At 43.7% G+C, this 18632-nt stretch overlaps 1 protein-coding gene across 2 annotated transcripts in view; it reads right to left on the bottom strand.

Moving 5' to 3' along the window:
- Window positions 1-8544, bottom strand: part of LOC119745326 (39S ribosomal protein L45, mitochondrial-like) — a 32749-nt gene extending 24205 nt beyond the window's left edge. For both annotated transcript variants that reach the window (XM_038221613.1, XM_038221614.1), the window contains exon 1: window positions 8401-8544. In XM_038221613.1, coding sequence (XP_038077541.1) covers window positions 8401-8427 — 27 coding nt within the window. In that variant the 5' untranslated portion in view covers window positions 8428-8544. The remainder of the gene's footprint in view (window positions 1-8400) is intronic.
- Window positions 8545-18632: the final 10088 nt, after the last annotated feature.

The raw sequence follows: 18632 nt of genomic DNA, 5'->3' as shown, positions 1-18632 counted from the left end.
ACCCCTGTAGTCTCTAGTGGGAATTGAAAATACAAATGGTGGTGATTAGGTTCACATACCTTTGGGAAGAAAAGAGAAATTTCACCTTCCATGGGGGAACATCCTCGTCGCACTCGCCATGTTTGAGGCTACCATTTTGAATTCAGGAAAAATTGACTTGTGCATGGCTCCTGGCTGGACTGATTCCTGGGGCCCCTAAAAATATTGGAGTCTGAAGGACAATGGGAACTGGGAACCAGACTAGCTCATGGCTAGCATCAGACAGACCAACCACAGGGCGCTTCAATTGGTCACCTGGATTGGTCGCCTTATCAAAGTGCCCTGTGATTGGTCTGTCTGATGCTAGCCAGGAAATTCGCTCGTACCCCCCGCCCTGCAAACAGGATGCTGGGAAGGGCTGACCAATTAACGCTCTGATTGGATAGATTTTGCGTGACCTGTGACCTGCAAGTCATCACGACCACGACACTGCAAGGTTTGAAACGGCCGTTAAAACTGAGTCATTCATCACTCTCTTATTCCCATTCATAAATGCAGTGCCCTGTTTTTGGTTGAAAACCATAATAATGTAGGAAAATCTGTAAAACTTATCTGTGTTGTAAATTTTCAACTCCCGTCAGTTGCTCAGGCTCCGTTTCGAATTCACGAAGGGTTGAGATGCATATCATTTGACGCTCGAAATTTGTCCACATGGTCCGCAATGAAAAAGAAATCACATCCGGTATGGTGTGTATGTATTTCTATGGCAAACTTTTCGGATAGCATTTACGCGCATTGGCTAACTGCGGTCTACAGCTGCAGGCAGATGCTTTATACATAGGTCATGATAAATTACCCAGAGTGCCATCCCAACTTCCTTCACAAGATTCCGTGAAGCTCATCTGCCCTTCCCAGCGCCCTGTTTGCAGGACGGGGGGTACGAGCGAAGCCAGAAAACAGTCAAGCCAGAGCCATGCACAAGTTAATTTTTCCTGAATTCAAAATAGCAGTCTCAAACTAATCTCAAACAAGTGTGCGACGAGGATGTTTCCCGAATTGAAGGTGAAATGTCTCTTTTCTTCCCAAAGGTACCGGTATGTGAACCTAACCACCACCATTAATTTGTATTTCCAATTCCCACTGAAGCCTACAGGGGCGCATAAGGCAGTTTGAAGACTGTTTTGGGGGTGAAATCTGAAGATTTGATTGGGGGTACCAGTGAAAATGCGGCGTCATTCATCCAGCGCCATGCGGCGAGCGTCCTAACTTCATTGGGCCGACCCAACTGTCGCACTATAGTTGGGACGCGTCCGGACGGTCCCAACTATAGTTGGGATCGATGCCATACTTGAGACGTAACAGTTGCATCGTCGGAATCGATTCAACCCTAACACCTTTAAGTGAAATGAACGTATGTCAAGAAGTACTGGGCATAGTCTAGCTATCGCAGCGGGTTCGCGATATTGACATTTCCTATTCTGGTCACACGTAAAATTAACGAAGTTTAAATCGCTACAGAACAGTTTTTTGCCCCCAACTTCCCAAACTTGAGTGAAATGATACCAAAATTATGTCACTGTAAGATTTTCTTACAGTTTGGACGTAAAAAAGTGACTTTTGATGAGTTTTTTTACAGCTTTCATTTTTCGTGGCCCAACACACGATCGCCATTTTTGTTCGAATGACCCCGAAGTTGGGGGTTGAAGGCGGTCACAAACATGACGTGTTATCCGCTTTAAGTGACCTTTATACTCGTTTTAAAACGTCAGAAGTTAACCCGAGGAGTTTTTCTTATGAAAGCTACTTTCACGATTAAAATCGATGGATTAGTTCCAGAAAAAGAGTTTTTCTTTTTATCACTTTTACAGAAAATAATCATTTTGATCAAGTTTACATCAGTTTTTAGAAGCTAAGACCTTAGGGGACGCTTTTTATACAGCCATAAATGGATTTAGTGGCTTATTTTCTGCCTAGAAAGTCAAGATTTCAAGCTGAAATCTGTTTCGCTCAGTGCAAAATGGACAAAAACAAAACTTGGATGCCTTCTCGATTTCGCCAGATTTTGCGTCCATGTTCAGTTTGTGTCATATATAGGGACGATTTTGCTAGGTTCGAAATGGTAACAGAGCGTGGCATAGTTTACAAGCGACGTTCACGGGTCTAGAGTTACTCAAGCTAGGTATTGTGTAACAAGACCCATACATACGAGGTGCCTCGTGATTGGCCTGTCTGACGCCGCCCGCGATATGCACTTTAAAGACGGTGTCTGTGGTCGGTTGACTCGGTTCCCAGACCAAAAGACTCTGACGACACGCCAACAACGCTTCGCGTTCACGTTAAAACTGAAACTGTAGCTTTGGTACGGAAAGGGGACTGTTTTCATCATTTTTTTGCATCATTGGGATCGATTCAACCCTGTTACGCCCCAACTATGGCATCGGTCCCAACTATCATGACTATCATGACTATAGTTGGGATCCAACTATAGTTGGGACGGTCCCAACTGTAGTTCTGCAATAGGGCTGGCCCAACTATAGTTGGGAGCGGAGGCAGTATGGGCTTTTGGCGAGGAGCACATATCATTATACGCAACAGTCGTTGATTCAGCGCAACTCGTTTTTCTTCGATAGTGACGTCACACATGCGCTCGGCGATCTAGCAAAGAAATGGATGGCACAACTTTCGGTAGACACATTTAATTGTGAGCGGTAGGCCTAAGTTAATCAGAATATTTTGTTACTTTCTAAAAATTACCGCTTGTTGAGAACAATTTAAAGGGTCTTATGGCATGTCATGAATTACTTCTAGAATTAGAAGGCTTCTCTCCGTCAGCCTTCTAGCATGGTGATTTTTCGGGAGTCAGCACTCTATGGCTTTTGGAAATGCCCTTAGATAGACGAAATACCTTTGTCTGAAATTCTACTTTCTGAAACACAAATCAACCAAAAAAGTTGAGCTGGTTGATCTATATGTTTTAGAACGATTGACATTTGGATCATGGGACAATTTTTTGGGTGGAAAATCTGAGTTTTTACTCACCAACCTCGCGTTGCCGATCCGACGTACACAGCCGTCATGTTCATGTGTGTTTACGTACGTTGTGCGTGCGCTGATCTTCGCGTGACGTGAAGCACAACTCCGCATGTAGATCGCGCGCGGTCGTGTCTCGGCCCCTGCTTCACGTACGTGTTTGTATGTGTACATGATGTACGTCCATACTACCATATACAATGCGTTGTAGATAAAAGCCATTGCGTTTTTGAATGATCGCTGTATGATGTCTGTTCAATAGTGGTTGAATTTCACGGATTTTCAACCCAAAATATATTTGTGAGTATCATTGAAGCCCTATTACTTCGTCTTTGATATGTGGAAATGCCAGTACATGTAGGTGCTTTCAAAGTAGTCCCACTAACTGGGTCACTAGAACTCCTTTTTTGACATTTGGGATGTTGGTCTGTTGTACGACCAACATCCCAAATGTCAAAAAAGGAGTTCTAGCGACCCAGTTAGTGGGACTACTTTCAAAGGTATTTTTGTCAAGTATTTTGCGTGATTTTTGTGGTGAACTTTGAAATTGTCACTTTGACAATATTTCCGTTGTGGGACGCTAGTACGACAGACCAACATCCCAAATGCCAAAAAAGGAGTTCTAGCACCCCAGTTAGTGGGACTAGCTTGGACCTTGACCCGTGAACGTGGCGTTGTATACAACGCCATGCTGTTGTGTATTTTCGAACCTAGCGAAATCGATCCGCCATACATAATTTCGTATGGATGTTAAGTACTCACCTAGAAATCTAAATTTGCCTGTCCGCGTGTTCAGGATGTGTCATTTCGACGAAATTTGCCATCGCTGAAGACCCATACGAACGTGTAGAAATTAGATTTTAACCTGACAAGTGACCCTGACAAATGGCCCTGGACGAGTACCCAGGGTCATTTGCGTGCAAAATTATCGGAGCCCTCCGAGCTACCCGTCTGCTTCATGTGGCGCATATGATAGGCGGCGTCTGATTGGCCAATAACGAGACCACGTGATAAACGCAGCTAATAGTTTGGAATCGCACTTATGATCCGGACATCAGGAGTGCCCGGAGCGTCAGTGCGATACCAAATTATCTGCAGCATTTATCACGTGGTAAATCACATGCATCAGGAGGAGGTTGCAGGACGTCGAGATCTTGCCAGATTTTACCTCGAATATCGTTTAAATGCCAGATTTGGCGTAAAAGCAGATTTCAACATGTTCAAGAAAGCTTGATGTGTGAATACTTATCACACGGTAAGGCAATGTTCAGTCTTTGTCACGGAAGGACGATTTCGCTGGGTTCGAACATGTACGAGAGCGTGGCATAGTTTACAAGCCACGTTCACGGGTCTAGCTTGGACCCTAGCCCAGGTGGACTCCCTTTCCTCCCTACGTTACGGAGGGAGTCCAGGATATGAAGTGCTCAAAACCGGGCGAAAAAATGTATGACCAATATTTTCAATATTTTTACCTTGTTGGAGAAGCCAATTTTTACGTCGTAGTATTCTATGTGTCCTTATCTATTGGGCCGCTGGGTTCAGGAATTCCATATGCGATGCTGACCGACCTTAATCAGGAAAATAAACTCTAAAGCAACGTTAAACTTGTAGGTTGTTGTAGACTCTTTTCATCAGTTTCTCACCGGCCGCCGAGTCTAGTCGTACATGCATGACGTACGTCCGTGGCGTGCAGCGTGAACGCACAGTGCACACGCGCAATTTGCTTAGTAACCACTAGTCTGGTTCCCAGACCTGACAATTATTCCCGACGCTCATGTCTAAATGGAACCAGACTAAGTAACCACCCTCAAACGCATGCGCACTAACTTGTAAGCGCGCGGTCGCCTATCCAATGACCAGGCATGTTTTAGCGACCGTGACCAGAAACATGTTTCGGCTTTGGTCATTGGTGGAGTGTTTTCATGACTTCGGTTGGCTGGAGTGACGTCACTGCACGTTCCCCCCAAAACCAACCAAGGAGGGCGCTAGCGTGTGCGCTTTCGTACGACGCGGTACGGTGATGAGAAACTGATGAAAAGAGTCTACAAACAGGTACAAGTTTAACGTTGCTTTAGAGTTTATTTTCCTGATTAACGTCGGTCAGCATCACATATGGAATTCCTGAACCCCCCGGACCAATAGTCTATAGATAAGGACACAGAGTATGTAGGCATGAAATAAGCTTTAAGTTCTATAACGAGGTAAAACATAACAAAACTCTGGTCAAAATTTTGGGTGGTCTTATGTAGAGAACTGTCATCCAGCTGAAAACAGCTGAAAAAGGTGTAAAAAAGCTGAACTTTGGAAATCTCCTATACTTTTGTAGGCCTACACAGCAAGTGAGGGAAAAGAGCTGAAATCCAAAAACAAAAATAGCTGAAATCAGCTTTAAAGCTGAGATGTCACACCCCTGCTGGACGTCAGTCGTAATGCAATGAAGACTTCGTCCAACCTGGGCTAGCTTGGACCCTACATTTGCCAGACCACCCATGGGTCATGTCCAAATGTTAAAAAGGCGATAAGTTTAGCTGGAGTTACCCAGCCCTAAATTTTATCATTGGGTTGTCATTTAGGGCTGGAGGACATTTTTCACGTGAACCAGCAGAGTTGGCAGGTCCCAAAAAAATTCGAAAAAATTTCAAAAATGTGCAATTTTGTCCCTGTTACACACTAATTTCAACTGGAACTCACCCAAACCTTGCCTGGAATAACCATTACACAGGTCCTTGAAGTAAAAAATGATCCACGATGAAGATTCAGCCTACAATTGAAGTGAAAAAAACGAGGCATAAACCGACAACCGTGCGGTCATGGCGAGGCCTGCAATTGGATTTGTGCACAGCGCGTTTACCAGTTCGTTCTTGCCGGCTGCGCTGGCTGATGGCGCATGACGTCACTAATGCGGAAACGGAAACCCGACGACTGTTGAGGTTTACCACTCGCATCATAGCTGGATGGCAACCAAAGTTTGCCGGTTATCGTGCATGAAACAGTCGTCGGGTAATCCGCTTCCGCGTGACGTCATGCGCCATCAGCCAGCGCAGCCGGCAAGAACAAACTGGTAAACGCGCTGTGCACAAATCCAATTGCGGGCCTCGCCATGATGACCGCACGGTTGTCGGTTTATGCCTCGTTTTTTCACTTCAATTGTAGGCTGAATCTTCATCGAGGATCGTTTTTTACTTCAAGGACCTGTGTAATGGTTATTCCAGGCAAGGTTTGGGTGAGTTCCAGTTGAAATTAGTGTGTAACAGGGACAAAATTGCACATTTTCGAATTTTTTTTGGGACCTGCCAACTCTGCTGGTTCACGTGAAAAATGTCCTCCAGCCCTAAATGACAACCCAATGATAAAATTTAGGGCTGGGTAACTCCAGTCCAGCTACGATAAGTTGGGTCCTAGCCCCATAAATGTGGCCTATTTACTGGACTGCCTCCGTAAACATAGGCCACACATCCACATGTACAAAAACGTGTCGCACTTTGCCAAATTTTGATTTTCACATTTAGGCTTAGTTTGTAGGGTTTTTTGCTTCAGAAGCATACTCTGACTACTCACCCTCTTTATAGGCTAATCAGAAAGTGCTGCCTTTTTCAGATGTCCATTTTTCGTGAAATTTCCAGATACATTTGCACACGTTTGCGTATCAAAATTTCAACATGAAATTTCACAAAAATTAGACATCTGAAAAAGGCAGCACTTTCTGATTAGCCTATAAAGAGGGTGAGAATGCTTCTAAAGCAAAAAAACCTACAAAGTAAGCCTAAATGTGAAAATCAAAATTTGGCAAAGTGCGACATGTTTTTGTACATGTGGATGCGTGGCCTATCATGCCTATGTTTACGGAGGCAGTCCAGTTTAATTATGGGGCTAGTTGGGTCCTAGCCCCATAAATGTGGCCTATTTACGGGACTGCCTCCGTAAACATAGGCCACACATCCACATGTACAAATACGTGTCGCACTTTACCAAATTTTGATTTTCACATTTAGGCTTAGTTTGTAGGGTTTGTTTGCTTTAGAAGCATACTCACCCTCTTTATAGGCTAATCAGAAAGTGCTGCCTTTTTCAGATGGCTAATTTTTGTGAAATTTCATGTTGAAATTTTGATACGCAAACGTGTGCAAATGAATCTGGAAATTTCACGAAAAATAGACATCTGAAAAAGGCAGCACTTTCTGATTAGCCTATAAAGAGGGTGAGTATGCTTCTAAAGCAAAAAAACCCTACAAATTAAGCCTAAATGTGATAAACAAAATTTGGCAAAGTGCGACACGTTTTTGTACATGTGGATGTGTGGCCTATGTTTACGGAGGCAGTCCCATAAATAGGCCACATTTATGGGGCTAGTTGGGTCCAAGTTACTCGGACTAGAGGCTATCTAGCTGGAGTTACCCAGCCCTGAGTTTTATCACTGGGTTGTCTATTAGGGCTGGAGCGCATTTTTCTCAAAACTTGTAGTATTTGCAAAAAAGATTTGGAAAATGTTCAATTTTGTCCCCGTTACACACTAATTGCAACTGCAACTCACCCCAAACTTGCCTGGAATAACCATTACACAGGTCCTTGAAGTAAAAAACGATCCACGATGAAGATTCAGCCTACAATTGCAGTGAAAACAGGAGGAATAACCGCTAACTTGACAACCTTGCTGGATTGGCCAGGACCGCTATTGGTTTGTGCACAAAAAAAATTGTGTACAATGAATGGCGGTCGATTAACAGGCACAGAGAGCGATCGCTGTCAACTACTCGTTTTTGCCGGCTGCGCTGGCTGTTGGCGCGTGACGTCACGCGGAAGCGTAACACCCGATGACTGTTTCATGCACTAGTATAAGGTTTACCACTCGCATCACAGCTTTGGTACTGGAACCGCAACCAATAGTGCATGAAACAGTCATCGGGTGTTACGCTTCCGCGTGACGTCACGCGCCAACAGCCAGCGCAGCCGGCAAAACGAGTAGTTGACAGCGATCGCTCTCTGTGCCTGTTAATCGACCGCCATTCATTGTACACAATTTTTTTTGTGCACAAACCAATAGCGGTCCTGGCCAATCCAGCAAGGTTGTCAAGTTAGCGGTTATTCCTCCTGTTTTCACTGCAATTGTAGGCTGAATCTTCATCGTGGATCGTTTTTTACTTCAAGGACCTGTGTAATGGTTATTCCAGGCAAGTTTGGGGTGAGTTGCAGTTGCAATTAGTGTGTAACGGGGACAAAATTGAACATTTTCCAAATCTTTTTTGCAAATACTACAAGTTTTGAGAAAAATGCGCTCCAGCCCTAATAGACAACCCAATGATAAAACTCAGGGCTGGGTAACTCCAGCTAGAGGCTATCCAAAACTAAGAAAAATCCGGAACTAGGAACACGAGGGAAAGACTGTCAACCAACCTTTAATGTTCTTGAAGACATGGACATGATGGAACTATGAAGATTTGCACTAAATGCGTGTAGCCTCAAGAGGCGCTGTAGGATCTTTGCTTAAAATTAAACACGTTGTGTTTATATGGCAGACATTTTGACATAGCGCCCTCTCGTGATAGAAATAAACGTAGTCATTACGAAGGCCCTTTTTGAATGTTCGGCCTCGTTCCGGATTGAGAGAAATTACCCAAGGGTGGAGGTTTCGGCTCTGTACTTATTTCAAGTCATGTCCTTCTTACTTATACGAATCACATAATTAGAGCATATCAAACCTATTTGGTTACGTTTTAAATGATTTTGAAGTCAAAGATGAAGTTTAATAAGCCAGAAATGAAGCCGAAAGGAGAAGCATACGGGGTTTCGAAAATTCTGCAAAAAAATAAAAATGATACAAGTGATTGTCATGATTGTGGGAAGGTAGAATTGACTCAACTCAGAATAACTTTAAGTCGGTATCTCAAAAAAATTCAAATATATTAAAACATATCCCGAAAACCACTAACATACTCTTACCATACTTTTTATGAGGGCGCTGTTAAAATCCAACGATTATTAACGCTATAATTATCACAGAATGTGTGTACATAATTTATAGGCCTACCCCCTGTGTTCTTATTCCTCCATGCCCTAACCAAGCTGGATCGGTCCGTATTTTGTGGAAAGGCGGACATTATTACCAGTAAAAAAGAATTAGGGTGTCAGACAAGAGGGGGGGGGGGGGGGGGTCGCATTTTATTTCATGAATTTCTATGGGAAATTTGCTTTGACATAGCTGGGGGTGACCCCCCCCCCCCCCATTTTTTCCCCTGGGATTTTTCGAGCATTACAACAACTTAAATCTATTCAACAGCACTGAAATATGGAGAAACAAAGTGCCAAAGCTTTTCAGATGTAAGTGCGAGTATACTTGTACTTATTGATATATCCTGAAGAGCGCCCCCTAGTGTAATTCCCTCTCCACCCCCCCCCCCTTCCCCCCGCATTTCAAATGTCTACGGCCGGGCAATTCAGGTTTTGGTCATCCCCCATCCCCACTCGGCACGACGGCACAGATTTACGCCATTTTGCAGGGGCAGCGGAACCCCGGGGGGGGGGGGGGGGCAGGGGGGCACTTCCTCCCCCCAAGATTTCACCAGGCCAACAAAAGTCCCCCTCTTGCAGTTATAAATGTGCCCCCGAAAGGGCGGATCCAGGGCACAAGTGGGTCCAACAAAATTACGGCCCGCGCTGCTCGGGGGCCGCTTAAGGGCCCCTAATGTTTTGGGGGATTTCTAGATGCATGTGGTGCGGTCTGACCACTTGCACCCTTTTTTTTTAAGGAAAAGATGGTGGTGTCATGCAGTACATGCCTTCATTGCGACGTCCCTTTAAAAAAAATTGGGTTCGTTTTCTTTTGGGGGGGGGGGGGGAGGTGGAATGGTCTCCGTTGCCCCCCCCCCCCCCCATTGTACCCTCGAGCGCGAGATGAAAACAAAACTGCCCCTTAAACGCACACGTATGACAGTATAATGATCGCGCTAACACATAAAATTGTCTCCTCTCTTGTAATGCAAAACTGCCCCTCAAAAAAAAGTACCCCTCGATGGAGGTTCAAAAGTGGACATCTGCTTTTCCGCTGAAAAAATAGCAGAAAAGCAGATTGAACGTTTTGTTTAAATGTATTTTTCTACTTTTCTGTTTTTCTGCTACCAGAAAAGCAGATTGTACGTTTTGCTAAAATGTATTTTTCTACTTTTCTGATTTTCTGCTATCAGAAAAGCAGGTTTTACTTTAAATTGCTAAAGGGACATCTGCTTTTCTGCTTCCGAAAAAGCAGATTGAACATTTTGTCACGGTGGTTCAAAGGTGGACATCTGCTTTTCTGCTACCAGAAAATCAGATCGAACGTTTTGTCACGGTATAGTCGGACTCCCTATTATCGCGGCATCCCTATTATCGCGGCATGGGAAATTTCTCTTTTTACAGTGTCAAAACTCCTTCAAGTGGCGATTTTTATCCAGTTCACCAGTCATCAAGGATTTTCTACCGAGTTGTATAAAAAGGACGATTAAAAAATGTTGTGTCTTTCGGGACTTTTAACGATTTTAATAAATATTAACGTTTTCCAAAACTTGCAAAATTTTCCCTCACCGTGTCTGCTAAAAGGTACCGTTTATATTTTAACATAAATCTTTAATTGCGCTCTGTCCATGAAAGTTCCATTGTCTGGTTCCCATTCTTGAGCTGCAAATGTAAAATGAAGTCGAACGACGATATTTGCAGCGCGAAATCGTAACAACTTTTACGGGATCAAAATAAGCACCGCGCGTTAGCGAAAATAAAACGGCACACCGTGTAAAGTGAATGGCGCCCTCAATCGCCGATCAGTAGACTTGCCTCAGGGATTTGTGTTCTCCTTTCGGGGGAAGGGCAGGGTCTTAAGAAATCATCCTGCAGACATTTTGTCTTTAATCAACTTGAACGTTACAGGGAAAATATCAGACTTTATTCAGGGGGTGTTTTGGTCAAACATAAACTATGAACAAAAAAGTTGGGATCATTATAAAAACCACTTCCCGCATACCGCGATAATAGGGAGTCCACCTCCGTTCGCACACGCCGCGCATGTCTATTTTCACAGGCATCGTACACGGAATAAACCACACTACCCGTCAGATTTTTTTATATTAATTTAAAAAGGAAGAGTTATACTACACATAAGACAGGACAATTCTGGAAGGTTAGTGGGCAATCTCTATTCCGAACGAGAAACGTGATAAGTACCGCGATAATACGGCGTTCCATCCTACATGGTTCAAGCAAAAGTGGCCATAAGCTGTGATGACGTAACGACAGAGGCAGAGTCACTTGGAACCGTCCACTTTTTGGTGGGTACTAGAGTGGCATTGTTGCGTTCGGGAACGTTCAATCTGTTCAGTTTTTGTAGCAGAAAAGCAGATGGCCACTATTTTGAACCACCGTGACAAAACGTTCGATTTGCTTTTCTGGTAGCAAAAAAGCAGATGCCCACTTTTGAACCGTCAGTGAAAAGCAAAAAGTAAAACCTGCTTTTCTGATAACAGAAAAGCAGAAAAGTAGAAAAAATGCATTTTAGCAAAGCGTTCAATCTGCTTTTCTGCTATCCTGCAGCAGAAAAGCAGATGTCCACTTTTGAACCTCCATAACCCCTCTCGCATTAACAAGATTAATTGTGTTCCTTCTCGAGATGGAAAACTACCACTCGAAAGCACAAATAACCCTCTCGAAATAATAAAAGTCTTCCCCTCTCGAGATGGAAAATTGACCATTAAAACAATGGTGTTCTTTTTTGCCATAACTTCTCGAGATGGAAAACTGCCCCTCAAAAGCACAATTAGTGCCCCGATCACAACATTAAAATCATGTGCCCCTCTCAAGATGGAAAACTGGCTCCTAACAAATAATAGTGCTCTTCACGCGAATAAAACGGCGGTCATAAACTGGCCATCAAAAGCAACAGTGCCCCTCTCGCGATAAAAAAAATTGTCTTTCTACATAGCTATAGGTACAAAAGAAACACAAAGAGCAAGATGGACAACGTATTCATAATTTGTTCCTCGTCATATAGGCTAACAGCGAAAAGAACGGAACCAATCTTTTCCTCCACTCCCACGGAAGATGCGCAATTGTTTTTTCTGAGCAAGAGCCCCTTAGCTTTTTGGCCCCCCGTTCGAAAAGCGTTCCCCGCCCCGGCCCTGTGTTTACTTCTAAATTCGTATTGACAGTCGGTTTATAATAATTAAGAAATTGAACGATACGAATATAAAAACATTTTTCATTTTTTTGATTAGCAAGTCCAAATAGAAATGGGTCTATAATTATTCGCCAGTGGCACCACGAAGTAACACCCAAGTGGACTCGAGTGCGCGCTATGCGCTTTTAATAATAGATGAATGAGTAATTAGGTCTGGACCAGAACTTATTCTGTAAGTTGTTAACGATACCAATCACTTCCTGTTCATCTACTTTAAAAAGAAAAACTTTGGGTTCGGATCATTGAGAAAATCGACAAATGAATCATGTGTACTTCGAATACTAGGGCCTAAATTAACAAAATAGTAATTAAAACAATAGGCAATATGAGTATTCTACTACTACTACTATACTACTACTACTACTACTACTACTACTACTACTACTACTACTACTACTACTACTACTACTACTTCTACTACTACTAGGACAGCTTAATTATTAAGGAATGCATTTATGACCTTCCACGTGTGAGGAATGTTGTTGGGTTTTTCCTGCTCAAACTGACAACCAAGATTGCTTATCAGAATTTCGTAAGAAACTAGTCCGAAATAGTAATATATTTAATATATTCAGTTTTCGCATTTTTGTCGGATTTAGCAATGTTATAAAGATATAATTTGTTTTTGTTATTAATTGATATAAGAAGAAGTTTAGTTACCCACGGGGCAGTGGAGTTACAATTGCATATTGATGTAAGTTAATGTAATTTCGGTAGAATATTTTTTATCAACTTTATTATTGAAATATTTAAAGTATACCTGTATAATATAATGTGCTGAGCATGTGCGTGAAAATCGCAAAGTTCTACTAGGTTTTCACAAAAATCTGCTAAATCACCCAGGTTTACACGAAACACATTATAAACACTTATACTCACATGCAGATGATATACAATTTCCTTGAAAAAAAACTTTCAGCATTTTTTTGTTAAATTGGTAGCCTGGCTTCAAATGGATAGAGTACTTTACTGTGAATTCGTACACGTCAGGGAACCTCAACGCTTAGACCTTGCCTGGCCTGCCCTGTCCCCGCCGTGCAAGGGTTTTATTTGTTTGAAGTGATTGAAACTTGTTCAAAACAAATCTGCTATTATTTCTGCTAGGATCACCGATTTTACAAAATTCTGCTGGAAGAGTCTGAACAATTTCATTCTGCTAGATCTTCTGCTAGATTCCTTTTTTCCCCAAAAAGTCTGTCAGATCTTCTAAAACGGTCACCGTGGGATTTCAAAAGTTCGCAATTGCTGCATCACCTGAAAATAACATGTTAATGTATGTTTCGCTCATACCGCCCCCCCCCCCCCCCCGACCTGTAAATTGAGGGGGTACCCGGTCGCGAAATGTCTTTTCCCAAACGAGATCGGACAATATCAAGAGAGGGCGCTCTCTATGCGTAATACATATTCATGATGTCCGGGGAAATTAGAGAATAAGTCATACAACAGTCAAGGAATAATAGTGTTTAAATCACCGACGATTGGCAGCTCATTCGTGGACTGGTTGGAAGACGTCCCGACTTCTAATCAGGTGATCCGAGTTCGAATCTCAGTGAGCGTTTTTCACTTCTTCTCATTTTACCTTTTTAGATAATAAGGTGATGAAGGAACATTTCTCACAAGACGTAAAGCCTATCTTGGGTTTGTATTATGGAGAACAGGGTATTAGATATGCATGTAATGGACCAATCAGAAGATGGAAAGCGGATGTCGTTTGGGGAAAAAAGATTCGCTACCCGGTACGGTCCGGGTATAGTCTATGTAATAGACCACGGCGAATGCCGTGGGCTCCGCCTTTTGACTTCCTAGATTTTGACCAATCAGCGGGCGCTTTTTATAGGCCTATCGGGTCTTCGGTCAATCACCCGCTGCGCGTCATAGACATGGATTACAAAAATAAACTGTCAAGGCGCGCGGCGCTCGTTGTCATGTTACGCAAATGCGCTCCCGTCTGTTGTTGTATTTACAAAACACTGCATTCGAATTGACCAATCACAGTGTTAGTCCTTATTTGGGAATGAAATGACGTCACGATTTAGTAAAGTCGACTCCGATTGGCTGGCGCGCGGTTTGCATAAGTTTGCATGTCAGGAGATGTCAGACTTTCGGGTGATACTCAGACTAGTCCAGGTACACCACGGCGAATGCTGAAAGTCTATTATGCGTGAACAGATTCGCTGATTAATAAGGCAAGACCCCGGCCTCTTTGACCTCCTAGATTTTGACCAATCAGCGGGCGCTTTCTATATCGGGTCTTCGGTCATTCACCCGTTGCGCGTCATAGACAATGGATACAAAAAATGTGTCACGCGCTCTGTATCATGTTACGCGATATCGAGCCCGGCTGTTTAGTTGTTGTATTACAAAACACTGCTTTCGGATTGACCAATCCAACCATTCAGTCTTGATTTAGGAATGAAATGACGTCACGATTTAGTAAAGTCGACTCCGATTGCATTGGCTGTCGCGCGGCGCGCACATGTATATCTTCACAGCCATATGGTTGCTAACGCAAAGCGTCTGCCGTTGTTAGGCAAAGCTAATCCGATTACGTACTTAGATGCTATAACAGAGCAGTGAAATTCTTGCACCCCCAAAAACATGGCATTTTGAACGTTGTGTTTCTAAGAAAATATGCTCAGTGTGATTGAAATGTTAAAATATAACGGAAGAAGAAATTCTAAACTTCATGTCAGTGAAAAAATCGCCGTTATCGATGCCGAAACGTCAATATTGTTTACTGGTAAAGCTGACCTTCAAATCTGGAAGAAATTCCAAAATCTATGTATTTATATCAATTTCTAGGAATCTACTCAAGTTGTTATTTCACGAGTAGTTAGACACTTATCAACTAAGTATGTTCCGAATTTCAGCTTAATCTGTTGTTGCTAACGCTTGCGTTTCACCTTGAACTCTCTAAAGAAAATTTCGACAAGGATTTTTTGCCGAATCACCCACAGGCATTGTTCAGCAAAGCACCGTATGCGCTACGGTTGACCGATTTCGGCCCGGCAACACGAGACGACTTGGCGTGGGTCTCGGTATCGACCAATGGAAGCCGGCAAAAAGGGTGATATTTATCAAATAATAACTCGTGAAGGAGGCTATTATGCAAATTTTTACTGCACACCATAATAGATAGGAACCTTATTAATACTTTTGAGGCTTGAAAAGACTGACAGACATTGCTAACGCCAGTGTTACAATTTTCAAATATGCACGTAGCCTGGCCTTTTTTTTTCCAATTTCAACGAAAAGTAAAGATAATATCACAAAGATTTTTAGCACATACTTGGATCGTTATAAGGGAAATACATGAAGCCCGTGAAGGGACAGGGTGGAATTTTTTTTTTGGTCATTTACTAATTCGTTCCCACGAATTACTAATTCGTTCCCACGAATTACTAATTTGTTCGCACGGATTACTAATTCGTTCGCACGAATTGCTAATTGCTTGATGTCCTCACTATTTCACCAAACAATGTCCATCCAAGAGAGAACTTCTCTCCAGTCTCTGTCTGTGTTGCACTTCGCAAGCTTTAGTGTCTTCAGTCAAGTAGCCTACACAGGTCACATCGATGTACTACTGCCACCTGGTCGTTGACTCCCCAACCTTGCTTTGGCCCCGTTGTCTTCCGTGGTGTCTGTCCACGCACTGTTGTCTTCTCCGGCAGCCTTGTCTTCTGTGGTGCGCCCCGCACGGGCGGATTCCCTGTCTTCTTCGGCGGCCTCATCTTCTGTGGTGCACCCTGCACCGGCGGATTCCCAGCCTTTGATGCTCCCTGCATAACGGGTATCCTGTCTTCTGTGGTACTCCCTGTACCTTCGGCCTCGTCTTCTTTGATGCGTCCTGCATCGCCGGATCCGCAGTCTGTTGGCTTACCGTTATTGTCCCTGTCACCTGCACCTGCGGTCTGAAAGTCAATGTCGTTGCTTGCTCCAGCGGGGCTGCTTTCGCCGGGGGATAGTGCCGCTCCGACTCGGTTGCCGTCACCTGAACATGAAGGTCAGTGTCTTGTGGTCGATTGTCCGTGGTCTGAGTTGCTGTCCCGGCAGTACGGCGGTCGATGAGTTCAGCGTGCTCCGGCTGATCGGCATGCACCAGCGGAGCCGTCCACAACGGTGGATCAGTACAGTGCATCGATGGAGATGTCCGCAACGATGGAGCTATCGATGTGCAGCTAAAGTTCTCCGCAGCAGTTGGATCAGGACTGGAAAAGTCGGTGCATCCACGAAGCTCGATCCGATGGACAGCCGCCATGCTCGCCAGTATCACGGGACGGGGCTCCACGTCAACAGCAGGGCTATCATCGCTCGCAGCGGCCTCCCTACTCGTGGTCTCCCCATTCACGCGACAACCCAGCCTAGCATCAACTTCTGCCCCGGACCGCTGAACAGGCTTGCTCGTCATTCATCTTCATCCTGATACGCACTGGTAGAATCATCGGAGCTGTACATCGCTTCCAATTCGGCGATCATTTTATTGATCCTCTGCAACACACCTACCGCTGAACCAGTTGCCTGTGGATTACGTCTGTCGAGGAATGGGCTGATCCACAAATCTGCCGCTCCAAGGAGTCTCCCACCTTCCGAACGTCAATGATGACATCGTTGATGGCGTCCACGATTCTGTCATTTCCAGTCATTATAGTCCAAAATCCCGTCAATATCCCACCAGCTTCCACCATTTGTAGCGGGATCCTAGTACTGGGCTCTTGTCCGACAAGTCCAGCAAAACGCAAGAAAAGGGGACACACGGGATTTCTAACTCTGAAAGAAGATCTCATTTATTTCGCCAAGCGGACTCTGCGGGCAACTTGCCGCACCGCTACCAGAACTGCAACTGATCAATTCCCAGTGCAGCATAGACGTCTATATACATGCACACAGTCTGAACAAATGTATACAATTGTAGCAACTATACCCAACCCTGGAATCAAGCCAAGCCCTACCCGCGAAAGTGAACAAAAGAACCCAACCTATTTGTAGAGCCTATTTCCGGTGTCACGGTCTCACTTCTCCGGCGTGCTAGCTTCTCCGAAAGGGAAATTTCGCTTCAACACGCATGTACAAAATTGCGCACTCCGAGTGTACATTTTCGTCAACTTTATTAATGTGTGCTGAGTCATTCAGGGTTGTACTGGCGCACGTAAGATTTTAGGATATTTACAGTACCAGTCGAGTACAGAATTTCCGTGGCGCGCACAACTCCCAATAACCCAAAAGACTTGAAAGGAACATTTATTTTAAGCCGTGGTTGCAAAAAAAAAAGACAAAATGGACCACGAACGAAAAGGAACTCGACGAAGGAGTTCGTTCTTAATTATTCCTCCATGAACACACATACATGCATGACGCTATGATCAGAATGCTTGCAAGACCGTGGAATGACTTGATCCACAGGAAGTGTTATATAACACATTCTTGAGTGTCCCTCAATGTGTTGTTATTAATGGGCCTGGTAGACTTCAGAATACATCCCGAGGAAAAGTACGCACAGCGGACACATGAGCATGTATCGTGCTCTTGTAACGTGCACTGTAACGTGCTCAATTATCAGCCGAATCCACCCGGAGAAGCTAGCACGCCGGAAAAGTGAGACCGTGACACCGGAGCGCGCGCCAGCCAGAACCAAAACTAGCAGGTACTTCAGGGGCGCGCCGCCGGAGCCCCTCCGCCGGAGCACTAGTGGTGCTAGAAAGCAATGACAACAAAAGTGTGCATAGACTGTCCGTTACAATATAAATACATAAAACTTACATCAATCACAAACAACATGTCCTTATTTCAATTAAAATTGGTGTAAAATCTCATCTTATCTAAAAACAAAGAAGATACGCCCTATGCTGTTCATAATTATCAGACGTTATGTACAAGAGACTTGCTCCGTGTGTACATGTACGTTTTTAGCATGTTGTTCGGATTTGACGCAAGAGGGCCAGGTTATACACGGCGTACGGTACGCAGTGGCATGGGCGACTGCGCTGCATGATATGCAATGCAAAATAATAATGTCGAGCGCAATTTGAGTCCCCCGCGCAAGTTTAAACTTGCGCGCATTAATTTCCTTGCTACAAATTGCGCACGCAAGTTTAAACTCGCGCACTACATAGATTTCCCCGCCACGCATACAAAGCCGCTAAACTATTTTTTTTCCCCGGGTATACTCATGCAGATATGTAACATTATTTTTAAAGCAGATTTTTTTCTCTGATTTAATAGCATCACTGAGCTTCGGGAGACAATGCCTTAATGCCTTTTTTAGAAACATTTTATTAATATGCTAATGATGTTGACTGTATGGAAATTGGAGAGATATAAAGGAGTGGTAATGCGAACAATTTATGCACTTTGCATCATGATGTGTATTATTGTTTATGGCTCATTAGGATTTTTGTTTAATAAACAACATATTTATTCATTAAGTCGA

The sequence above is a fragment of the Patiria miniata genome, unplaced genomic scaffold (genome assembly GCF_015706575.1).
Source record: "Patiria miniata isolate m_02_andy unplaced genomic scaffold, ASM1570657v1 HiC_scaffold_7, whole genome shotgun sequence".
Lineage (NCBI taxonomy): Eukaryota > Metazoa > Echinodermata > Asteroidea > Valvatida > Asterinidae > Patiria > Patiria miniata.
The sequence above is the reverse complement of the archived record's forward strand: the minus strand, read 5'-3'. Positions and strand labels throughout refer to the sequence as shown.